This window comes from Dendrobates tinctorius, unplaced genomic scaffold (genome assembly GCF_039654945.1).
Source record: "Dendrobates tinctorius isolate UK_male_01 unplaced genomic scaffold, ASM3965494v1 ptg000092l, whole genome shotgun sequence".
NCBI lineage: Eukaryota > Metazoa > Chordata > Amphibia > Anura > Dendrobatidae > Dendrobates > Dendrobates tinctorius.
Window position 1 is genome coordinate 8,851,635 of NW_027361760.1, and position 27,013 is coordinate 8,878,647.

A 27,013-nucleotide genomic window follows, 5' to 3' on the forward strand; every position below is an offset into this window, starting at 1 on the left:
CATCCATGTTTGTGAACTAATTTGGCTAAACAAAATATATATATATTTTAAGAAACTTAGACTGTCAGCCCAGCCGACACATGATAAACTTAAATACTACTGTCCCTGCTGTCCTCTGTAGCTCACTTGTCTTCATCATCATCTTCTTCTTTGTTCCTATTCATAATCTGGAAAAGAAAAACAAGCTTTCCTGCTTTATTGGGTCCCAACCGATTTCTCAATTTAGAATGAATGAGTCCAAAGGAAGAGAATATTCTTTCAACGCCTGCAGAAGAAGCTACTGCTGTTAAAAGTGAAATAATTACTTTAACAGTCTCTAAATCCAAGTGCTTAAGTGACTTCCACCAGTTTACTGGTGTGACCTTCCTTAAAATATCTTCAGCAAACATATATTTCTTGAATGGTTCCCCCTTAGCTCTGAAGTTTATTATAGTTGGCATTAAAGATGGATGATTGCTGGATACCCATGTCATAGCTAACTCCTCTTCCTCAGCACTTAGGTTTTGACCCAGATATTGGATATTGACAATATTTGCCAAAAAATGAGCTGGAGTCAGTGCTTGTCCCATTCGTTTGTTTACTGCTTGTAATTTAATTCTGTCCATGTGTAGTTCTGTTTTTAAGTGTTCACTCAGTTCCTTCCAAATTTCAACAGCATCCGCAATAAAACAGCTATTTTTCTGTATTTTGTTTAAAGCTTGAGAGATGGGTTTCAGGAAGCTCAGCATATGTTCAACATTTCTCTTAAGCCCAATGTTGAGGATTTTGGCCGTGACAGTGCCATCTATTTTATCTCGATTTTCTTCACAAAGTGTCATCAGAATAGGCCAGTTTTTGATATACTGCTCAAAACAGTCCACCACAGAGTTCCATCTAACATCTTGTGGGAGCGTTAGCTTGGTTCCACCCATCCTTTTCAGAGCTGCTGCAGCAAAATGATTATTACGGAAGTATTTAGCAATTTCAACAACATTAGCCTTTATTTCTGGAACACTTAAGTCTTTGGCTAAGAGGTGCAGCAAATGAGCACTGCAACCATATGTTATTAGCAGCTTTGTATTCCCTCCCTGCTCTTCTAAATCTCTTCTCATCTTGGATACGTTTGCAGCATTGTCAGTGACCAAACTGCGTACTAGACATTTGAATTTTTGTTCACATGTCTAGTACGTCTAGCTTTTACTGCCACTTGTAAGTATTCTGCTGTGTGTGCATTTCCTGACATATCAGTTGTTTGTGCAAGGAAGACTTTACCTTCTGTTGTTATACAAGCAAGTAAGATAAAATATAACTTTTAATACATGACTCTAAAAAATCAAACCTAAAGTGTCACCAAAAACTCTTTTTCTAATCTGCTAGTTCTTATCACAAACCTATCTATGGTGGTTCCAGGAGGTAAAGGTTTTTTCTTCCTTTTGGGTGATGGTGATATGTGGCTGTGGGTGTCTGATGATGCTGCTGCTGCTAAAGAAGCACTATCCTGGATGGATAACTCTGAAACTGTAGAACAGGATGATGGTGATCATGGAGGTGGATAGTTTCCAGAATCCATGAATTCCCCTAAACAAAAAGTCAATGCTGTTATTTTATTGTTTATACAATTTCTGCTTATTGTACACAACACATCACTGCCCCTGCCCCAAAAGGAATATTTGTTTTTCTTCATAACTGTACCAAATGACAGTAACATGCAGTAATAATAAGAAATATATTTTTTCTCACACATGACAGTTCAGTCTTTAGAAATAGGATTCAATAAAAATGTTTACCAACCTGAAGATCCTGCCTGTTCAGAAGTGTTTCTTTGGTCTTCTTCATCACCGCACTTCTCATGATGTTGCCTCATTCGCGCCACCAGGCCTTGCATCTCTTTGTTGCATCGTTTGCATTTTGCACGCATGCCTGCCTTACCGATAGGCGAAGGAGCTTCATTAAAATATTCCCAAACTGGGTCTCTTTTACGGCCTGCTGCCATTATAAGGAAAGAATGTAATAAACCTCAGATCGTACACACAAACAGATCCAGACTTGTCTGTCTGTGGCTATGCTGCAGTATTGTGCTCAAAGTTTCACTTTCATTTTCTTGTCTGCTTGCCCTTCCTCCTCCTCACACTTAGATTCACATTCTTCTTGTGTTGTGCAGATCTATTCCACTCCAAAAAATCAGAAACATATTGTCTAACTTCTTGGACTTGGCACTGAAGGGGTTGATTCTGTGTTCATAGGTTTGTAGAACAATAGGATTAAGGTCTTTTTCTCAACTCTGTTCATGTTGTAACCTTTTTGCCGTGAAGAAGAGGCTGGGACCTCTGCGGAGTCAAATTCAGTTTTGAGAACTGCGTAAGTAAAGCGAGCGTCTGTGATAATATAGGAGAGAAACTGCCCACTAATCCTACAGAAACCTCTGGAAGAGCATGGCATTGTGAATGTTACACATATACAGCCTTTATTCTACTGAGTTAAACAACTCCGCTTTATCTCATGATGGAAGAACCTTTGGATGGTAAAATATTTTCCTCAAAAAGCAGTTTATTGAAAAAAATCTGATTTTTTTTGATTTTTTTTTTAAAAAAACATTGATTTTTATCCACCCTGCTCGGAAGTGAAGCAGTGCCATTTTGGAATGCAGACTTTGATGGAATGGTCTGCGGGTGTCATGTGCGTTTGGAGAGCCCCTGATGTACCTAAACTATTGAAACTCCCCACGAGTGACCCCATTTTGGACACTAGACCCCCCCCCACGGAACTTATCTAGATGTGTGGTGAGCACTTTGAACCCCCAAGTGCTTCACAGAAGTTTATAACGCTCGGACGTGAAAATAAAAAAATCATTTTTTTTCCACAAAAATGATATTTTTGCCCCCAATTTTTTATTTTCCCAAGGGTAACAGGAGAAATTGGACCCCAAAAATTGTTTTGCAATTTGTCCTGAGTAGGCTGATACCCTACATGTGGGGGTAAAACACTGTTTGGGCGCATGGCAGAGCTTGGAAGGGAAGGAGCACATATGACTTTTTCAACTTAGAATTGGCTGGAATTGAGATCAGACGCAATGTTGCATTTGGAGAGCCCCTGATGTGCCCAAACAGTGGAAACCCCCAATTCTAACTCCAACCCGAACCCCAACACACCCCTAACCCTAATCTCAGCCCTAACCCTAGCCCTAACCCTAATGGAAAAATGGAAATAAATACATTTTTTTAATTTTATTATTTTTCCCTAACTAAGGGGGTGATAACAGGGGGTTTGATTTACTATTTATGGCGGTTTTTATTTTTGGCAGCTGTCGCACGCTGAAAGACGCTTTTTATTGTAAAAATAGTTTTTGCATCACCACATATTGAGAGCTATAATTTTTCCGTATTTTGACCCACCGAGTCATGTGAGGTCTTATTTTTTGCGGGACGAGTTGACGTTTTTATTGGTATCATTTTTGGGCACGTGACATTTTTTGATCGCTTTTTATTCCGATTTTTGGGACGCAGAATGAACAAAAACCAGCGTTTCATGAATTTGTTTTGGGGGGGTGCGTTTACACCATTCCACGTGCGGTAAAATTGATAAAGCGGTTTTATTCTTCGGGTCAGTACGGTTACAGCGATACCTCATTTAGGTCGTTTTTTTATGTTTTGTCGGTTTTATGCAATGAAAGCTATTTTATATAAAAAATAATTATTTTTGCATCGCTTTATTCTGCGAGCTATAACTTTTCTATTTTTTCGCTGATGATGCTGTGTGGCAGCTCGTTTTTTGCGGGACAAGATGACGTTTTCAGCGGTACCATGGATATTTATATGCGTCTTTTTGATCGCGCGTTATTACACTTTTTGTTTGGCGGTATGATAATAAATCATTATTTTTTGCTTAGTTTTTTATCTTTATTTTTTAAGGGGTTTGCTAAAGGGGTTAACTAATGGGACAGTTTTATAGGGCGGGTCGTTACGGACGCGGCGATACCTAATATGTGTACTTTTTATTGTTTTGGGTTTTTTTTATTTTCAAAAAATGAATTTATTGGGGAAAATATATATATATATATATATATATATATATATATATATATATATATATATATATATAATTTTTTTTTTTTTTTTTTTTACTAATTTATTTGGCGATTTTGATTTTTTTTTTTTTTTTTTTTTTTCTTTATTACATAGTCCCAGGTGGGACATCACTGTCCTGTGACAGATCGCTGATCTGTCACATCACAGATCACTGTGACAGATCAGCAATCTGTCACAGGCATTGAAGAAGACTTCTTCTTGCCTGCGCTTTGCAGGCACTGAGGAAGCCAGCTTCCTGCAGGCCCCCGAAGGCCCCCGTCGCCATCTTGGATTCGGGGGCCTGGAGGAAAGGAATCCCCCGCAGCAGCGCTGCACATTGCGCTGCCGTGGGGGGCTCAGGGAAGCACGGAGGGAGCCCCCTCCCTGCCGATGCTTCCCTTTAACTCCCGGTACACCGCGATCGTGTTTGATCGCGGTGTGCAAGGGGTTAACGTGTCGGGGGCGGTCTGTGACCGCCCCTGACACATTGTGCCGGGTGTCAGCTGTGATAATCAGCTGACACCCGGTCGCGATCAGCGGCGCTCACCACGTGGGCGCCGCTGATCGCGGTAGACGTACTATCCCGTCCATGGGCATAGGGGCCCGGGTCCCATGGACGGGATAGTATGTCTCATGTCAGGAAGGGGTTAAATGACATAGAAATAATCTATGTAAAACCTAATGTTAAAATCGCATTGCTTACGGATTTCATATACATGTTATACAGATGCTATGGGAGAAAAATTGCATTGTACTCACATAACACACGTCCAACTTTCAGGAACCACATCGGACCGATTTTTATTAATGCTGATGGTTATCAGCCCTAAAGTTTTTAAGCTTATTATGCTATTTGGATATTTCCAAAACTTTTGAGCATTAAGAATTGACGAGGAAATTTTTTGGTCAATATCTCCATTTCTCTTTATTTTTCAGCCAGAAAATATCATGTTACTGGATCAAAGTAGCCCAAACCCTCGTATAAAACTCATAGATTTTGGAATTGCCCACAAAATTCAAGCAGGAAATGAGTTTAAGAATATATTTGGAACACCTGAATTTGTCGGTAAGTTGGCAAATCCACTCAACTATAGGTTTCTAGATTTGTGTGGTCCACAACATCTTAAATTTTTCATGCATTGTTAGCATAACTCTAACATTTGTGAGACTTTGATAAGATCTGAAATTTCTTAGCAACTATGCCTATCTTTGTTTTGACAAAGTTAATAAGACTCGCCAAAACACATCTGTTGAGTATGGGGCTTTAAGAAAAGCTTTTCTGACAGAGAGGTCTTTTGGTGAGTCGGCAATTGATCTTTGACTCCTCAGAGGACTTCTGGCTGCTTTATGTCCGGACATGTGCAGTGCGCCTGTGAAGTCGGGGAGTGGAATGACTAGTCTGGGAAATAAATGCCCCATAGAATAATCTGAAAGCGGTTTGCATGTTGAAAACAGAATTTAAAATTAGTTTTTTGATACCCATGTCAGAGTTATACAGTTGAAAGAGCTTGTTAGGCAGGGTGTTTATACATGAATGTACAAGTGGTGTTTTGGAGGGCATGAGGGACTTAAGTTTCCTATAACAATGCTCTTCCTTTTTTTTCCTGTGCATATCATTGTATATAATTTCTGATATTCTGGTTTTACAGCTCCTGAGATTGTCAACTATGAACCTCTTGGATTAGAGGCTGATATGTGGTGAGGCATCTTCTGTGCATTGTATTATTGCCAGCATTCAGTATTTGTTAGCTTAGTTGGCCAATTTATTCTGGCATCCCACAACACAACAATAATGTGTATGGGCTTTACTACACACTGTCACTGTTGTAAGGCGAAAAAGGGTCTGATTGACTGGACTGTAAGGGTAGGTACACACGATCAGTAAACACTGCGGATTGGACGCTGCATACTTGTGCTGTATCCAGCCTGCAGCTTCCAAATGTTACAGCATAGTGAATGGTATTTTAAGAAATCCCATGTCCACCATGCATGAACAGATGCCTGCGGCTTACCTGCAGAGACAGACATGCAGTGAGTCTTTCCAGACCGCAGCATGTCTATTTATCTTGCAGAGACGCAAATCTCCTCAAGAAAAATCTCACCCGTACAATGAATTGGACGCGGTGATTCCGCACAGTGCAGTGAACACAGACGGATTCACCTGCTTCAATACACGGGCAGCGCTTTGGACGCAGGGAACATGTGCTGCATCCAAAGTGCTGCCAATTCCTGAGTGTATGCACCCGACCTAACCTTCTCATCCTTGGCTTGCCTAGAGCAAAGTCCATCTGGGTTCTGTTATGTATCAGTTATTAGAAAGAGAAATTTTTTTTGCATGATGCGCTTTATCTTTCAAAGTAACAATGGACTTCTAAAGGAACCTAGATGGATCCATAAAGTTCAATGTTTTGATTTGCATCAGTTATGAATCGGATTGATTTTTTTTTTTTTTTTTTTTTTTTAAATTCTGTCTAAGAATCGAACAGACAAAGGGAATGTCAAACTCCAGGGCATAACCTTCCTGAGGGATCAGGTTATATGGTAAGTCTGTGGTATGGGAAGGGATGAGAAATGAGCAGAGAGACACACACAGACCGGTGCTGCACCTCTATTGTTTTATCTCATCTCCGAGCTGGATTTGTTGCTATAGTACTCATTACTGCTGTATGTCTTTCATGTGGCTGTTGCTGCTTGTAAATGTGCTATACAGAGACCGGAGAGCAGAAATCTGTTTATGGGAGACATGAAAGCAGCTAGTTTGTACCCATTAGCTCAGAAGCTAATGCAAAATTAAGGATAAAAGCAAAGAAAAATAAGGATGGCTCTCACCATTCATAAAAATCCACCTTTATTGCATGTATAAAATCTTCGGCAGGGGAGCAATGTGCATGTCCTCTTACCATACACATTGCTCCCCTGCCAAAGATTTTATACATGCAATAAAGGTGGATTTTATGAACAGTGAGTGCCATCCTTCCTTTTTTTAAATTAAGGATAAAGTCTGAAGAGAGGCAAACATCAAAAATGTATTACAGTATAGCATATAATGGGCCAAATACACACACAAAACCACAGGTATGTGCTAAATATTTCTCTAGGTCTGTATCTCCTCGCCTCCATATACAGTGGGGAAAATAAATATTTGATAACACTGCCGATTTTGTAAGTTTTCCCACCAGAAAGAATTGAGGTCTGTAATTTTTATCGTACATACACTTCAACTGTGAGAGACAGAATCTAAAAAAATATCCAGATAATCAGTCTGATTTTTACATAGTTAAATTGCTTTTTATTGCATGAAATAAGTATTTCATCATCTACCAACCAGCAAGAATTCTAGCTCTCATAGACCTGTTATTTTTTTATTTTTAAGAAGCCCTGCTACTCTGCACTCATTGCCTGTATTAATTGTACCTGTTTGAACTTGACACCTGTCCACACACTCAATCACACTCCAACCTCTCCACCATGGGCAAGACCATAGAGCTGTCTAAGGTCACCAGGAACAAAACTGTAGACCTGCACAAGGCTAAGACAATAGTCTCAAAATTTACCGTTGGTGGCACTCTACGCCGTCATGGATTTAAATCCTGCAGGGCATGCATCGTCCCCATGCTCGCACCAGAACATATCCAGGCCCATTTGAAGTTCACCAGTGACCATCTGAATGATCCAGAAGAGGAATGGGAGAAGTTCATGTGGTCAGATGAGTACAAAATAAAACTTTCCCCAGGACGTCCCTCATGACAGGAGGTAGTTCTACTCGTCCTCTAGGGACAGGAAACACACGTGTGTGTTTCCTGTCCCTAGCAGGACAGAGCACAGCAAGAGAAGGAGCGCAGATAATTTACTTGGGAGCTCATTGGGATCGGAGGGGACTGAATCTCTTCCCTTCCCACTGTCAATAGGCTCCATGGTTGATACCTCACTGGGTGGGGGTCCCTCAGCCTGTCGGTGGAGCTCCCGACGTTGCTTCTTTCCTCTGCGAAGGACTCTCAGCTCCACGCTGTCGCCAGATTTCCGGTTCGCACACACTGGTGTACGTTTCAGCATGGAACGCATTTCCAGCCAGGGAGGCCATCCAGTGATTCGTGTGCTTTCTAGCATGGACCGCACTTCCACAGCCAGCTCAGAGTACCTCCTGTCATAAGAGAGCCAGATGGGAGATGGAAAATCCTCAGAGGAGGCATACCCATATTCGTATTATTCAGAGAAGGACGTTGAGGAGGAGGAGGAGGAGGAAGAAAGTATTCCCCAGATGCTTTCGGAGGAAAGAAAAAAGTATTTTTTTCTCATCCGAAAATGCGGATTGTTGTGAATTCCCTTGTTCGGACTTCTGATCCGGAGCTCCCTCAGGTGGTTACTGGGAGTAGTGGAGCTGGCCAGTTTGATGGAAGTTTGCCACCTGACCATGATTGGCAATCTGGGATTACTGGCTGTGAGCATATAAGTGCACTGACTTCCCTTAGTGGTTGCTGGTGATTTCCTCCTTGTGCATTTTGAGTTCTTCTGTTTCCTGCCTGATTTGCATGGTTCGTTTATGTGATTCTTTTGCTAATCCTTTGCATCTAATCTGGTTGTGCCTTTTTTTTGCTTTCTACCTTGTTGCGAGGGTTCAGCGTACTCCCTGCTGGGGGCAGCGCTGGGCCCCACTCATATGTTACAGCTTTTGTCAGTCTGTTCAGTCCCCTGTTATATTAGTATCCTTTGCTTTGCTTCCAATCCAGTTTACACCAGAGTGCTGATCTAGCGGGGGTGAGGTCATGTGGCCTCAGGTTTTTTTGTATATCAGATGTGTTTTTTAAGGGTTTTTTTTGTCCTATCTAGACAGTTTGGGCCCCATCATTTGCTCAGTCTATTTTCTGCCTATGTTTGGGGGCTAGCTATTCCTTTGAGCATCTGCTCCGGGGCAGTTTAGATTTCACCTTTCTGGCTTTAGGCTTAGTTAGTTCTCCGGCTGTACCAAGGCATCTAGGGCTACTGCTAGTTGTGTGGATAGGATCAGGGGTCTGCAATCCGCTGAGTTACCAACCTCTCTGGTTTCGTGGTGGCTTAGCCTGTTCCTGCCATCCTCCTCGGTGACCCGTTCATAACAGCGGATGATCTGTTGAGGGCTGAAAGAGCTACCATGAATGTCGAAGAGACTCAAGTGCCACACATGATTAAGGATGAGGTGTTTGGAGGAGTGAGGACACACAGAAATAGTGTTCCTGGTCAACCAACACATTAATGCAATGATCCTGAAAGAATGGGAAGACACAGAAAAGCATTTTGTTATTCCAAGAGACTTTAAGCCCATCTCCCCTTCGATCCGGAGGAAGTCATGATTTAGGAAGAAATCCCAAAAGTGGACATCCTTTTCGCTAAGGTTGCAAAAAAGACCTCAATACCTTTTGAAGACTCTAACTGCCTGTGGGATTCTATGGAAATGAAGGCCGAGGGACTATTGAAGAGGAGAAGGATGTCTTCAGCAGCCGTCTTTAAGGCTAATATTGCCGATACCTTGGTATCCAGGTTCATATGTATCTGGATCGACGAGCTAACCTCCCAGTTGAAATCTAACACCCCTAGAGAGGTCATGTTAGAGTCCCTCCCTATGTTAAAAATGTAGGCACAATTTATAGCAGATGCCTCTGCTGAATCAGTGATTTTTGCTGGCAGAAGTTATGTGTTGTCTAACTCAGCGCATCGGGCTATCTGGCTTAAAACGTGGTCAGGGGACAGCCATTCTAAAAATAAGCTTTGCTCTATCCCATTCCCACTCATCTTTGGTCCAGTTCAAGATGACATTTTAGGGAGGGCCTCTGACAAAAAGAAAGGATTCCTGGAAGAAAAAACGAAAATTATCACTCCTTTTGTAGACCCAGTCAGGCCCCAGGCAGGATTGTAATGCAAAGGAGAAGACAGGAAGGTGGAGATACCCCAAGGGGGGCAGAGGTAGATCCTCCCGGTTTTCTTCCAGCCCTCCAGGGAGATCTTGATGCCAGGAAGGTAGGAGGGAGACTGTTATGGTCCAACACCTTTCCAGAAAAAACTGCAATCAGTGGATTCTGCGGACCATAGGGGAAGGGTACAGGATAGACTTCTCCCATCTCCCTCTATGGTTTTGCACCACCAAACTCTATTCCTTCTCTGCTTCAAAAAGACTCTGGGGGATGTCAGGAACCTCTTAAAATTAAAATTAGGGTCAATCGAGACAGTACCCTTTTCAAAGATAGGTAAAGGTCACTACTCTTCTCTTTTCTCCATAAAAAAGTCTTCGGGCAAATTTCATACCAATATAAATCTAAAGCTCCTAAATCAATGGGTCAGGTGCAAAAAAATCTAAATGGAGACAGTAAGATCAAGCATTCATTTGATATGGAAAGGCTCCGTCATGTGCACATTAGATCTAAAAGATGCATTCTACCACGTGCCAGACCACCGCCAGTTACTGAGGTTTGTGCTGGAGCATCAGCATCAATCCACCATTTCCAGTTCCCGTGTCTGCCATTTAGCCTTTCCTCAGCTCCTCGTATCTTTTTGAAGGTAATGATGGAGGTGGCTGCTTTTCTGGGGAAGAAGGGAATTATTATAGTTCCATTCCTGGACGACATCCTTCTAATAGCAGACTCAACCATCCTCCTCAGCAGCTTGCCCAGACTATTGACATACTAGAGGGTCTGGGATGGCGCTTCAACTGGGAAAAATCCGGCTTTCAACCAGGTACTCAAAAGGTGTTCTTAGGATTCTGCCTCGATTCACATCACAGGATATCTTCCCTTCCCTTCATAAAGCAAGAAGAAATCAAAGACAAGATTTGGACATTGCAGAGAAAGAGGATAGTCTCCATCAGGTATGCCATGAGGGTCCTAGACCTGCTGATATCCTGCATCCCAAGCCCACTGAAGACAGCTACAAAGAATGATACTGTCAGTCTGGAACAGACATCCATTTGGTCTAGACAGGAAAATGAGAATTTCAGCAAGCCTAAAAATTTCCCGCTCTTGGTGGACATCCAGGAAAAAACTTGGGGAAGGATTACCATGGATCATTTCTCTCTTCATCCATTTCACCACCAACACAAGTCTGAAAGAATGGGGAGCAGAAGTGGAGGGACAGTACCTGAATGTACATGGACCCCGGAAGACCAAAAAAGATTATTCAATTACAGAGAGATATAGACTGTATGGAAGACAACACAACAATGCCGAGACACGGTCAGAGATCGTCATGTGAAATTTTTTTGGACAACGTCACAGCGGTTTCCTTTGCGTCACCAGGGAGGCCCGCAAAGCCAACTCCTAATGGCCTTAGCAGAGCTAATATTTTGGTGGGCAGAAAGAAAGAAACATTCTGTCCATCTCAGCAGTTCACTTGGAAGGCTCCAAAAACAGAGTAGCAGACTTTCTCAACAGGGAAAATCTGTGGTCCTCTGAGTGGGAGCTGAATTCAGAAGTGTTCCACCAGCTAACACAGAGGTGGGGGGTTCTGCATATAGATCTGTTTGTAACCTGGAAGAATGCAAAGTTGGCAAGGTTCTTCTCCATAGATCCAAGAGACAACCCAGAAGGGGTGGTTGCCCTATCTTGAGTTGGGAATCAGATCTTCTGTGCGCATTTCCCCCTTTCCCCTTATATCACACGTCCTGAGGAAGATCAAGTCATGGTAATACTGGTGGCCCCCTTCTGGCCCAAGAGAAGTTGGTTTCCAGTGTTATACTTCATGGCCCTGGAGGATCCTGTTTTCCTTCTGGCGCCTCTGGCGTCAAGATACGCGCTTTCTACACCTGACAGCTTGGATCCTGAGAGGCAAAGGATTATCGGGTAATGTAATAACCACTATGCAGGCAAATTGAAAACTGGTGACTTCAGCAATCTATTCCAAGGTATGGAAAAAATTCTACTCTTATTTAGGGGAAACCACATCAGAGTCATCCCTTCCAGACATTCCCAAAGTCCTGGAATTCCTCCAGATAGGATTCGTGATGAGACTAAAGCCTAGCACCGTAAAAGTACAGACTTCTGCTCTTAGCGCCTTTCTGGACTTCCTTCTAGCAGACCACCTGTGGATTGCAAGGTTTATGTGAGCCGTTACTAGGTTAAGACACACAATCAAACTGTTCCACAATGGGACCTAAACATAGTGCTAGGGACCCTATGCAGTCCTCCCTTTGAAACCCAGGAAGAATGTAATATTAATTTTCTTTAAATGAAGACTGCATTTCAGGTGGCAGTCACCTCTGCAGAACGTTTAAGGAAGATCCAAGCACTGTCAGTAAAGGATCCCTATCTACAGATCCTGGAGGACTGTTCAATATTTAGACTTGACCCTTTCCTGCCAAAGGTATTATCAAATTCAAAATTAAGCCAGAAGATCATTCTACCATCATTTTGTCAGCTCCGAAAGAACAAGAAAGAAAGCGCATCACTGATTGCCTATGTGGAGATCACAGGTCCCTGGAGACAGGACTCAAACTTGTTCTTACAGTATGCAGGAGAGAATAAAGGCAAGAAAGTCTCAAAGGCAACTTTATCCTTGTCGATTACATCAATCTTCTCTCGATTGTACAAATCAGAAAAAGAGAGAGCCCCCACATAGTAACATAGTAACATAGTAACATAGTAATTAAGGTTGAAGGGAGACTTTAAGTCCATCTAGTTCAACCCATATCCTATCCTAACTTGCCCTAACTTAACCTTAAAGCCTACTCCACAAGAGCAATTTCCATATCCTGGGCTGAGCGAGCAGGGGCTTCCATAGACCATATCTGCAGGGCTCAACTTTGTCTAATAGAACTGCTTTCTGTAGACACTACAAGCTAGATGTGATGTCAGGTCAGCAGTTAGCTTACGGATGGAAGGTCCTGCAGGCAGTGGTCCCACCGTAAAATGCTATTGATTTGCTAATTCAACTGTCGTGCTGTCATGAGGGGCGTCCTGGGGAAAATAGCAACTGGTCCTACCGGTAATTATACTTCCAGGAGTCCGTCATGATGGCACCATTACATTCCCTCCCCTGAATTCTAAAAGCTGAGTTTAACATTTGTATGTAAGAATTCAGTTAAAAGAGTTGCATCCATCGTGGTGTGGTGATTGGTAAAGACATTGGGGATTGAGGTGGGAGGGAGGGGGCTTTTAACCTTTTGCGTGTTTCCTGTCCCTAGAGGGTGAGTAGGGCTACCTCCTGTCGTGCTGTCATGATGGACTCCTGGAAATATAATTACCAGAAGGACTAATTCCTATTTTTTTATACCAATTCCACTCACTGTGTTTGGAGGGAGAAGAATGAGTACAACCCGAAGAACACCATCCTAACTGTCAAGCATGATGGGGAAACATCATACTTTGGGGATGCTTTTCTGCAAAAAAGGACAGGACGACTGCACCATATTGAAGGGAGAAAGGATGGATTCGTGTATTATGAGATTTTTGTCAAGAACCTCTTTTCCTTAGTAAAAGTATTGAAGATTGGGTGTGTCTGAATCTTCCAGCGTGACAGTGACCTGAAACACACAGCCAGGGCAACTAAGGAGTGGCTCCCTAAGAATCATTTCAAGGTCTTGGAGTGGCCTAACCAGTCTCCAGATCTGAACCCAATAAAAAATCTTTGGAGGGAGCTGAAACAATACGTTAGGTCTGCTTAGGTAGAAAAATAAAAACATGATGCTATTCACTACCTAATAAATGTTACAAGTTAAACAGCATAATAACCAATTACTCATTTTCCTGGGAGGCTATATTTATTTTTTCTCCCTAAGTGTGTATGTGTGTGGCTGGTATAGTGTAATGGTTAAATCCAGGCTCTGCCATGTGGAAAAATAAATTAAAATAAAATAACTACCAAGGCTCCTAACACTATGATACACTAGAATACCTACTCTAGGTGGCTGTTATAGAATAGTAACATAGTTAGCAAGGCTGAAAAAAGACATTTGTCCATCAAGTTCAGCCTGTATTCCGTCAGAATAAATCCCCAGATCTACATCCTTCTAAAGAGCCTAATTACTGTAAAATACAATATTGTTATGCTCCAGGAAGACATCCAGGCCTCTCGAACCCCTCGACTGAGTTCACCATCACCACTTCCTCAGGCAAGGAATTCTGGATTCTCACTGCCCTAACAGTAAAGAATCCTCTTCTATGTTGGGTTGGTGGAAAATCCTTCTCTCCAGACGCAGAGAAGGCCCCCTTGTGACTTTCACATTCCTTGGTATAAACAGATCCTTGGAGAGATATTTGTATTGTCCCCTTATATATGTATACATGGTTATTAGATCGCCCCTCAGTCGTCTTTTTTCAGACTAAATTATCCTAATTTTGCTAATCTCTCTGGGTATAGTAGTTCCCCCTTCCTCATTATTAATTTTGTTGCCCTTCTTTGTACTCGCTCTAGCTCCATTATTTCCTTCCTGAGCATCGGTGCCCGAAACTGTACACAGTACTGTGTGCGGTCTAACCAGGGATTTGTAAAGACGCAGTATAATGCTCTCATCATGTGTATCTAGACCTCTTTTAATGCACCTCATGATCCTGTTTGCCTTGGCAGCCGCTGCCTGCCACTGACTGCTCCAGGTAAGTTTATCATTAACTAGGATCCCCAAGTCTTTCTCTATGTCAGATTTACCCAGTAGTTTCCCATTCAGTGTGTTATGGTGATACTGATTCCTTCTTCCCATGTGTATAACCTTAATTTTATCATTAAAGAGTAAACAAACTTGTCACTCAAAAATGTGAAAAATTAACCTCTTTTTTTTATTGTGCATCCAGACAAAAATTAAACGTTTTCAGTCCGTCATAGGACCTTCATCAGAATGTTCCTTTAGTAGAAACTATAAAAGATGATATATCCATATGGTGGTAAGCTGTTGTATCCACAGTTAATTATGTCTGCAGTTAAATTATACACGGTGCTGGATGTAACGTGAGCTTTAAGGACAAAAACTGTCTATATGGTAAGCGTTCCGGTATCAGAGCTTTTACTGGACCTGGTAAGCTTAAACAAGCAAACTGAGGTTTCAGTGCATATTATGAAGGCAGGGACCTGCGAGGAAGTAGCGCTTGTAGGTCCGGGTCGAGGTGTGTGAGCGATCTGGTAGCGTAGTCCTGGCTCTGCCCTGTTGGAAATAATATACCAGTAGTGGTCCTTTGACAAGACTACTAACAATAGAAATGAGAGTGTGTGGGCTACTGGAACAAACCATACATGGACAAGGCAAGAGAACCTGGATCTGATTGAATGCTATGATAGCAGCAGACTAAGGCCATTTTCACATTTGCGTTTAAGGCTGCAGCGTCGGCCTGCGCACGGCTGCCGCTAAGCCCCACCCCCTGCCGCACCTCCTCTGGTAGCTCCGCCTCCAGGCGCTTGACGCTGCATGTGTCATGCTTCCCCTATCTTTATCACTGAGGACGCAGGCCGTGCGCAGTATGCGTTTGGTGGCGCCTGCGTCCTTTTGACGGTGCGCCGAGCGCAACCAAATTGCAACAGGTTGCGTTTGGCGCTGGTCGGCCTTAAACGCAAATGTGAAACCGGCCTAAATAAGAGAGGATATATGAAGCGTATTAGGAAACTCTGGATGGATACAAGACCTGCATGTCCACTAACTGAGAAACAACTAGTCACCCAATGTTTCAACATCATAAAGAGAAAGCAGCTATTATCACAACTTGAGATGGATCAACTGCAATGCAGATCCACCCTACATGAAGACCAACATGTGCAAATCCCTGAATCTCCTGATCCAATCCTGCAACTAGAGAGCACTTAGATAAACTAAATACCATCAATACCAGAGAGAGACTGCCAATGCTCAGCAAAGAAACACCAGACAGTATGCTAGAAGATGCTAATAGAGCACTTGCATCAATACTTACCACCACTAAAACTCAAACTAATAAACTGATCTATGCTACTGCCACAGCAATCGTGGAAATGCTTGGCTATACAACCAGCAAGAACAGAAGTACGTGCCCCCCTTGGAAAAGAAGACTGGAGACTAAAATCAAGGTGACACGAAGTGAAGTCAACTAACAGAAATACAGAAGGAAAGACCAAGCTGGACAAGTACAAAGGCTTGTCCCTAACTGAATACCTAGAGACTGCAAAACAAAGGCTCACAGCACTTGCTGCAAGACTAGGGAGATACACTAGAGAAGCTGAGGCTAAGAAGAGAAATGCCCTGTTCTCCAAAGTACCATCCAAGGTGTACTCTCAGCTACAGATTAGCAGTACAAAGGCAGCAACTCCACCAATTGCAGAGACTGAACAATACTGGAGGAACATACGGGAGAAGTAAAAAACACACACCAGTGCAATGTGGCTGCAAGATCTGAAAGTGAAACACAGCAACCACATAGAGCAAGAACCAGTCACCATTACAGAAGCAGTCTTCCAGCAGCGGGTCAAGAGCTGGACAGCACCTGGCCCAGACATGATCCACACCTACTGGCTAAAGAAATCAACAGCGGTACATGAACACATGGCAAAGCAGATGAACCAATTGCTAGAAGAAGGCCACTGCCGAGCTTGGTTTACACAAGGAAGAACAGTGCTTATCATGAAGGATCACCCCAAAGGAACAGTTCCATCCAACTACCGCCCGATAGCCTGCCTTTCAACAATGTGGAATCTCCTGTCATGCATCATAGCCACTAAGCTACAGAAACATATGAACCAGTACATGAATTCAGCTCAAAAAGGCATTGGGACCAAAATCAGAGGCTCTAAGCACCAGGTCCTAGTAGATGGAGCAGTCACTCAAGACTTAAGATCCAGACGGACCAATCCTAACACATCCTGGATTGACTGCAGGAAAGCCTATGACTCAATGCCACACTCATGGATCTGTGAGTGCTTGGCGCTCTACAGTGTCAACAGGAAATTAATAACCTTTCTCAGAAACTCATTGGGGCTATGGAGAACAACATAGGAAGTCAACTCAAGACAAGTAGCACAAGTGTCCATCAAATGCAGCATATACGAAGGTGATACACAGTCCCCATTGCTGTTCTGCATAGGCTTGAACCCCCTCAGTCAGATAATTAGAGTCTGGCTATGGATACAAGTTCAGGAGTGGAAGCACCATCAGCCACCTCCTCAACATGAATGACATCAAGCGGTATGTGAAAAACGAACGAGACATCAATTCACTGATCCACCTGACAAGCACCTACAGTGAAGACATTGGGATGTCCTCCGGATTAGAGAAGTGCGGACGGTTGGTAATAAAGTGAGGCAAAGTAGTCAAGACTGATGGAATTACCAACAGGGCACATAGCAGATGTACAGACATTCTACAAGTACCTCGGCATTCCACAGGGATATGGTAACCATGATGAGGAGGCAAGGAAAGAAGCAACATCCAAATACCATCAAAGGGTAAGAAAGGTCCTGAAGAGCCAACTCAATGATGAGAATAAAATCCGCTCCATCAATACATATGCCCTGCCAGTTATCAGATACCCTGCTGGCATAGTGTGCTGGCCAAAAGAAGAGATGGAAACTGCAGGTGTGAAGGCACACAAGCTCCTCACAATGCATAGAAGTCTCCACCCTAAGTCTAGCAACAAAAGATTGTATACCAATAGAAGGAACGTGGTCGAGGCTTGATAAGCATCCAGGCCACCATCACGGATGAAACACGGAGTATCCAGGAATACATCAGAAAAATGGCACCAAAAGATGAGATGCTGAGAGAAAGCCTAAGGCAGCAACACAACAGATCTGGAAGGAAGAACAGGAACATGAACGCCATGGCAAGACAAGCCACAGCATGGGATGTACCATCGACAGATAATGGAGGTGGCTGACAGAGAAAGCCTACCAATGGCTGGAGAAAGCTGGACTCTGAGACAGCACTGAGGCACAAATCATAGTAGCACAAGGGACAGCACTAAGTACCAGTTCCATAGAAGCAGGAATCTATCACACATGGCAAGACCCAAGGTGCAGACTATGCAAAGAAACCTCAGAACCAGTCCAACACATAGCGGCAGGTTGCAAAGTGTAAGCAGGAACAACGTATATCAAACGTCACAGCCAAGTAGCGGGAATTATATACAGGAATATCTGCACAGCATATGGGCCAAGTCCCCTTAAGTCCAGGTGGGAGATCCGAGTGAAAGTGGTGGAGAATGAAAGGGCTAAAATCTTTTGGGACTTCAAAAACCAGACGGATAAGGTGTTGGCTAGCCAACTAGACATTGTGATAGTAGACAAGAATCAGAAGACTGCAATGATAATACATGTGGCAGTGCCAAGTGACAGCAACATCAGAAAGAAGGAATATGAGAAGGAGAAATACCAGGGCCTCAAAGGAGAACTGTAGAAAATATGGAAGGTGAAAGCAACAGTGATTCCAGTGGTGATGGGGGCACTTGGAGCATTGACCCCTAAGTTGGGAAAATGGCTACAACAGATCCCAGGAGCAACATCTGAATTCTGTCCAGAGAAGCGCAATGCTAGGAACAACTAAGATCCTGCCCAGAACCCTCAAACTCCCAGGCCTCTGGGACAAAAGAACAAAAAAGACCACACACCCCTATTCCTGGTATGATTGGTCCCATCCCGGTCCTGGTATGATTACAAAATATAATGACACGTCACTCCTCAAATTATGGTGGTGCCCGGATAAGGGTAACCAATCCTTAATCAATGTAAAAAATTAATCCGGCACTCAAAAGATCAATGCTGATAATGAATATTTTTATTTTATTTCAGAGGGCATAATCCAAAAAACATGACGTTTCGGTCTATTCATTGACCTTCATCAGACGGTTTAAGATTGAAGCTCATTAGAAGAGAGAAATCACGGGAGAATCATGAGTAGGTCATAGGAGACAATCTGGTGCAGAAGTGCTGTGCAGTAACGGGTAGGAGCCGATGAAAAATGCGCATTTTGTTCTGATGCCAGCAGCTGCTTAATGCTTGTGAGCAGCGCATGGCAGGGACGTCGTGCGCTGCTCACAAGCAGAGCACAGCTGCTGGAATACTGAACTGATGCTGGAATGCCGTGGACTGTTCATCGCAGAGAGCATTGAGTATTCATTGCTCTTGAGTAGCGCACAGTGTCAGCCTTCCTGCTGCTGCCGGAAGGACCATCTCTGAAACTCAGTGGTCCACAACTTACCTCCTTATCAGGTAACTGTTCCACCCCTAACTTGCCTCCTAATAATCCCAAAATCTAAAGGAACATGCCTCATAACCCTGACGATCAGGTGAGGCAACGCAGTAGTAAATTAAATGAAGCAGCCGACATGTCACAGCCAAATTATGCCCCCAAACCTTGTGACAGAAACACAGCTGCCCGATGCTTCAATCTTTAAATCCTCAGATATTTCCCCAATAATCCAGAGGAACACGCCTCAGAGTCAAGACTTTCTAATGAAGCTATGCAAGAATCCATTAAATAATTCAATTGCCATGTCTTAGTCTAGTAATATTCTTGATCCAGCAGTACATGAATTTCCAGATTATGAATCGTGCACTGTACCAGAGAGATGTGCCACCTTTAAATCTCTCAATATGGATCCTAAACTTACAGAAGATATTTCTAAGGACATTAATTCATCATCCCAAATATGCATGACACCCATGAATGGACTTGTCGGTAAAGCGGAACAAAAATCTATTTTGGCTCTGCTATGTTAGCAACTCACATTGATCAATTTAGTCACATAGGGGAAAGCGTTAGGTTTGACATCATTAAAAGACAAAGTGAGTTATTTTTAAATAATTCAATAATTTCTCCTTCAGCTGGGGAGTTAACGCAGAATAAAAATTGTAGTGATCTGGGAGATCCTGAAATGATTTCCGAATCTACTCACGACTCTTACAAATGAATTCTTCATCCAATTTATACGCAGAACTAGAAAATATACATTCTGAAGATTCCAATAATTCTGATTACTCATGTTCTGCAGATTCGTTCTGGGATAACAATTCTAAATATATTGACTACCATTCAACAAATGACTTACCCATTGATGAATATTCCAGTGTTTCTTCTTTTGATTCACATCCAGGGAGTCCAGAAACATCAGAATTTTCTGACAATTTTGAAGGGACCTCGGTGCAGAGTTCTGATAGGGAAAACATAAATAGTATATCTGTACATTCAATTGATCACCAGAAAGAGTTCATATAGAGGGAATAATATTCAGGAGCAGTTTTTTTTTCTTGGAACCCAAGAACGTGCCTTTGCATGGAATTTAATAAACAAAGAATGCATCTCTATGGCAGATAACATACTTGCCTCTGACAATTCTCCTTCAGAAGGACTCATGGTAAACATTTGCAACTTTTTTTGGCAATACTTGGCATTTCCAAAAACAACATCTGGAATCGTGAGAAAGAAGGGGATTATTCCATAGAAGTCCGAAGACCCCCCCCCCCCCCCCCCCCCCATCAAACAAGTTAAAAACTTCAGAGAATTTCATTAAAAAATTACTGAAGGAAACAATTCTTATTGTATGCAAAGGTACTGATTAAGAGACTTTTGATGCTCCCGATATACCTCCAAAATCTTCTAAAATAATAGAAGATATCCAAGAGAACCACATTATTCTGAAATCCAGTACTCTCCAAATTTAAATTGCCTTCACAGACTTTCTAAAGCAGTTGTAAAAGGATATCCGGTCCTTTTAAAAACAGCTTGGCTAATTTTGAGGAAATCAAGATAAAAAAACTATTTAAAAATCAGAGGAATCCCAGAATCAGTAAAACCTTTTCAACTAAAAAAACATATTTCCAAAATGGTTTCTAAATTATTACCAAACATAAAGGAAGTGAACATCTGCAGAATTCCTAAACCAAGTTCTCTCCAACAGACCTAGCAAGAGATGTCATTGTGTCCTTTTATTCTGAGTGGATAAGAAATTACCTTTTGGCTTTGACTGGAGACTCCATGAAATTTCCTTCCCGATTCAACAACATAACTTTGTTTAAAGATTTGTCTAAGACCAGGATGCAAACAAGGAAATCATTTTGACATATTACGCATGAACTCCTATGTGCTGGAATTCTTTACTGCTGGACCCAAGTATTTTCTTTGCAGGTGAAATATGCTTCAAAATCATTTATCATTTTGTCTCCGGAGGAAGGCCTCGATTTTCTAAGCCAACTGGGAATAACTACTTCCACACCTCTACATGGCTTTTTCCACATGATGGTCTTCTTTCTTCACTCTTTTTTTTTTTTTTTTTCATTCCGTCAAGAAACATAATTTGGATTAAAAATGTTTTCTTCATTTCTCAAGTGAATTTTCTTTTCTTTGGATTACATATCATTGTCATATTCATAGTACTGAATCTACGAACACTGGTTACATGATGAGGAAGAAATCGACATGTAAAAAAGCTTTTATTCACCTTCCTGATTTTTCGCTTCCTCCTATCCAACTTTTCTACCTCTATCACCCCCCACCTTTTTTCTCCCCTCATGCCTTTCCTTTTCCCTCTCCCCATACCATTTAAAAATTTCAATAAAAAATTTTGGTTGACAGATAATAGAGATGACTGACATAGATAAATCCTACCAATGGCTGGAGACAGCACAGAAGTGTATTAGAAGTACAGAATTAATCTTTTTCTAATTTATTACAAGCCTTTTCCTAACATTTTTCTAATGTCTACACAGGAGCATCGGAGTGATCACTTACATCCTGTGAGTATACGTGTAGTCAGAAACATGTGATTTTTTTAATGTAATAATTAATAAGAATCTGTCACCAGCTTGTGTCCGACTGTATGAACAAGACTTTCAGTAAGTAACAGAGCTATTGGTTGCAGAGTATGCCAAACACCAAGAGTTCAGGCATTCAGGAGCAGCAGGCTCACCCCACCCTCCCATGGTAGATTGGTAGTTTTTTCCTTATGCTGTGTATAAGGAGAAAGCTGTGAACCGGTTAGTCTCTTTAATCCTTATGCAACAAACCGTTTTGTTCCAGTAAATGTAGAGCTACAATCCAAATAGTCCTGATAAATATTCTAGTAACATAGTTTTGAAGGCTGAAGGAAGACCTTATGTCAATCTAGTTCAGCCTATTTTTAGTGCAGCTCTTCTGCATTGTTGATCCTGGGGAAGGCAAAAAACCCACAGAGTAGAAGCCAATTTTCTCCATAGGGAAAAAAAATTCCTTCCCCTTAGCTGGGTCAACCATCTACCTATAATATTATGTTATTCATAACCTTCTATACTGTTACTCACAAGAAAAGCATCCATTCCTTTTCTGAATTCTAAATACAAGAATAAATCACCACGGGGCCTTTGTGGAGAGAAAAATGAAATGGTCTATTTTATTTCTAATCACACTGGAACTTACATATATAGAGAATTCTCAGTCATGTAATTTGAAGGTATTGTATAATAGATTATTTACTGTCAGGGATATAAACCAACTTTTGTTTCCACTTTCAGTTCCAGTTAGGAACTTGCAGCTCTCTGGCAACCCCCTTATCAGGTCAGTCAGGGTAATGCGCCTAGGATAAGTAGTCGCCGGAAAGGCTGCCTTGTCGCGTACTGGCTATTGGGCACTCTGCAGTGAGGGCAGTATGTATATGACGAGTCCCAGGCAGGGGATACACAAATATCCAATCCGTCACTGCCAGGGTTCCCCAATACAACCTGGACTCTTCGCTGCCACCAGTTCTTCGTTTGATACTAAAGCCTATATCGGGCCAGGAAGCAACCAACAGGTAGCGTGATTTGGAGCGGAGTACGTGTCGCTTCTGTCATAGAGCAAGGAGAACAAAACTAGTAAATTTATAGGTTTACTACAGAAAATATAGGCAGTGTTTGACAAAATACAAAAGACATTACTAAAAGAGACAAAATGCAATATGTAAAGACAGTCGGCAATAAAAGGGATTAACCCCTTAACTCTCAGAGCTGTTTTTGATTTTTCGTTTTTCGCTCCCCTTCTTTCCAGGGCCATAACTTTTTTTATTTTTCCGTCAATATGGCCATGTGAGGGCTTAATTTTTGTGGGACGAGTTGTACTTTTGAATGACACCATTGGTTTTACCATGTAGTGTACTTGAAAGCGGGGAAAAAAAAATTCCAAGTGCGGTGAAATTGCAAAAAAAAGTGCAATCTCACACTTATTTTTTGCTTGGCTTTTTGCTAGGTCACTAAATGCGAAAACTGACCTACCACTATGATTCTCCAGGTCATTACGAGTTCATAGACACCAAACATGTCTAGGTTCTCTTTTATCTAAGTGGTGAAAAAAAATTCCAAAGTTTGCTTAAAAAAAAAAAAAAAAAAATTGCGCGCTTTTCCGAGACCCGTAGCGTCTCCATTTGTCGTGATCTCGGGTTGGGTGAGGGCTTATTTTTTGCACGCTGGGCTGACGTTTTTAATGGTTCCACTTTTGTGCAAATACATTCTTTTTTAATGCAATGTTGCGGCGACCAAAAAACGTAATTCTGGCGTTTTGAATTTGTCGCTACGCCGTTTAGCGATCGGGTTAATCTTTTTTTTGATCGGGTGATACTGAACACGGCGATACCAAATGTGTATGTGTGATTTCTTTTTTTATTGTTTTATTTTGATTGGGGCGAAAGGGGGGTGATTTGAACTTTTAATTTTTTTTTAATGTTTTTTTTAATTTTTACCATTTTTTTTTTTTTTTACTTTTGGCATTCTTGAATAGCCTCCATAGGAGTCCTAGAAGCATGCCACACTTGATCGGCTCTGCTACATATGGGCGATGAGCTGATCACCCATATGTAGCTGATTTACTGCATTGCTATGAGTGCCGTCCACCAGGCGGCGCTCACAACAATGTGCCTGCAACAACCATGAGACCTCTGGTTGTCAAGGCAACACTTCGCGGAACCCTGATCACGTGACGGAGGTCGGCGATATATTTGGCTGGAAAGCTCACAGTGTGACGACAGGGGCATTATATTTTCCCCTACGAGTTTACCTTTCTTTTGAGATCGAACACGACATGTCTGCGTGTTAATAGGAGGCATAAACTCATTTCCCAGGTTTCTGATGGCTATACAGGCTGCAAAGCGCTGCCTGCAGAGCCTCAATTATCCTGATTCTGGAAATCTACTTTTCCTGTTTCTAGGTTTAAGGCCGGAGTCACACTAGCAATTAAATCGGACAAATGCAATGCGATAAAAAATTGCATTGCATTCCTCCCAATGTTATTCTATGGGGCAGCTCACATCATGCGATTTTTTTTTTTTTTTTTTTTAACGGATCCAATCCTCGGACCGAGACAATCGCAGCGTGCTGCGATTGTCACCGATTTTCGGATCGGATTCGACAATGCAAGTCTATGGGGGCGAGAAAAAATTGGATTGCAAACGGACCCGATGTGCGAGTTGCGGTAAAATCGCACCGAAAGCCCAGTTTTTTTTTTTTCAAATACAGTAATATCACAGTGACCGGTTAAATAAAGAAACGAATTAATAGATCTAGACACACACACATATATATACATGCATGTCATTTCATGTCGGGCAGGAGAATGCTTATACAAAAGCCGGCAAATGTTTCAGCGGCTATTCTGCAATGAAGAACTGTATGAATTAGAAAAATAAATATATATATATATATATATATATATATATATATATATATATATATATATATATATATATATATCTCTATGACATGTATTGTATTATATATATATATATATATATATATATATATATATATATTTATATATATTTATTTTTCTAATTCATACAGTTCTTCATTGCAGAATAGCCGCTGAAACATTTGCCGGCTTTTGTATAAGCATTCTCCTGCCCGACATGAAATGACACATGGTTTACATATAGTTAACCATTTAATTTCATGTTTTTTTTTGTCTATCACTATTAATTATATGAGGGTTTGTGGGTAAAATTTTGGAGTTGTAGGGGTTCATTTAAGGGGTTAATTCGTTGTATTCAATTGCGGGGACTCCCGCTGACGTCACTGAGGCTGCAGGGAGTTCCCTCAATTTAATACAACGAATCAACCCCTTAAATGAACCCCTACAACTCCAAAATTTTACCCACAAACCCTCATATAATTAATAGTGATAGACATAACCATTTAATTTCATGTTTTTTTTTTTAACTATATGTAAACCATGTGTCATTTCATGTCGGGCAGAAGAATGATTTTACAAAAGCCGGCAAATGTTTCAGCGGCTATTCTGCAATGAAGAACTGTATAAATTAGAAATATATATATAAATGTGTCTCTATGACATGTTTAAAATATATATATATATATATATATATATATATATATATATATATATATATATATATATATATATATATATATATATATATATATATATATACAGATTTCCGCACACAAACAAATTAATAGATCTAGACACATTAATATATATATATTTAATGTGTCTATATCTATTAGTTTGTGTGCGGAAATCTGTCATTGGGCTCCATTATATGTCCATTTAGCTATCTTGCGAGAAAATCTCGCCAGACGGATGTCAAACGGATCCTTACATGCGATTAATATCGCATCAATGAAGAAAAATCGCATCAAAAACGGATCACTGGTTAAGATACGTTTGTGCGATTTCGGACCGTTAAAATGGGTCCGATTTCTTTATTCGTTGTGTGTGACTCCAGCCTAACAGGAGTTATTACATTTGAGTTTGATCATTTTAGGATTAAAACAAAGGAAATCTTGGCGGGAAAGAGAAAAAAACCACACACTTAATTGGCCAGAGTAATAAAAGTGACCATCTGCTGAAGGGAGGGGGGGAGTGGATAGAATTTCACAGAGTCAGACAAGGGGAGGCTACAGCAGCAAGGGGGATCGCTTGTGAAGCTTGGTCTTTCATAAACCAAAGGGGGTGAGGGCAACAGGCAGCTCTGGATGTGTGCTTAAGATATTAGGAAATAACTCATATTTTCCTGACATATACCTCGTACCATATTGCAAATTATCAATTGCACATTAAATGGTAACATAAGTTTGTAATGCGATTTAAACTGTGTTTCTTCCCAGTATATAATTTATATGCACCATTGAGTATTTGCTGCTCGGCAGGGCCTCCCACCAGGTTCAAAAACAGCAGCAAATCCAAAGATTTCTGAGACACCATAGAGATCCTTATAAAAATCCAAAATATTTGAAACCTCACAGCAGTGATGAGTCAAAAACAAAGCAACGTTTCGGCCTATTTTTGTCTGCTCACTTCTTTGATTTTATAAAAATCCAGTCCTTATTCCAAAATATTTAAAAGGATCACTATGGTCCCTCTAATATCTTTTAAATTAGTTCCAGATGAACTCACTCACCCAGTAATGATTTTGAGGATTCTGCTATTCTATACTAGACAGCACAACTGACTTGAGAGCATAGGAAGCAAAATTATGTAACATAAAAAACTATATCCTTTTCTAATCTACCTTATTCTGTTTAACCTTGTCTTCTTTTTTTTTTTTTTTTTACTTAGGTTAAGTGGGGCATCTCCATTTTTGGGAGAGACGAAGCAGGAAACTTTGACTAATATTTCAGGTGTTAACTATGATTTTGATGAGGAATATTTTATTAATACAAGTGAACTTGCTAAGGATTTCATACGAAGACTGCTAGTCAAAGATCCAAAGTGAGTTTTTATTTTTTTTTTTCCCTCACTAAAAAATACATTGCAGCCATAAACCCAAACAATTAGGCTAAGTGCAGACTTTGTTTTTGACCACTGTCAGGTCCATATGTTTAGGAGGTCTATGCTGTACAGAAGCCACACTATGGATGGATGTGGTGCCATTCGCTCACCATAGAGACCCTTTGCAAATGATTTTTATGCAGTAATTCTCTGCATAGGAAAGCACATGCTGGTGAGCTTAACCCCTTCACCCCAAGGGTGGTTTGCACGTTCATGACCGGGCCAATTTTTACAATTCTGACCACTGTACCTTTATGAGGTCATAACTCTGGAACGCTTCCATGGATCCCGGTGATTCTGACATTGTTTTCTCGTGACATATTGTACT

General features: G+C 41.3%; 1 protein-coding gene across 3 annotated transcripts in view; it reads left to right on the forward strand.

Moving 5' to 3' along the window:
- The window catches only part of LOC141098475 (death-associated protein kinase 3-like), a 143,409-nt gene that overhangs the window by 63,567 nt on the left and 52,829 nt on the right, over window positions 1–27,013 (forward strand). The window contains exons 3-6 of one of the 3 annotated variants that reach the window (XM_073586305.1): window positions 4,980–5,109; window positions 5,693–5,741; window positions 21,660–21,686; window positions 26,473–26,625. In XM_073586305.1, coding sequence (XP_073442406.1) covers window positions 4,980–5,109; window positions 5,693–5,741; window positions 21,660–21,686; window positions 26,473–26,625 — 359 coding nt within the window. The remainder of the gene's footprint in view (window positions 1–4,979; window positions 5,110–5,692; window positions 5,742–21,659; window positions 21,687–26,472; window positions 26,626–27,013) is intronic. The other 2 variants (XM_073586307.1, XM_073586306.1) reach the window with 2 other exon arrangements.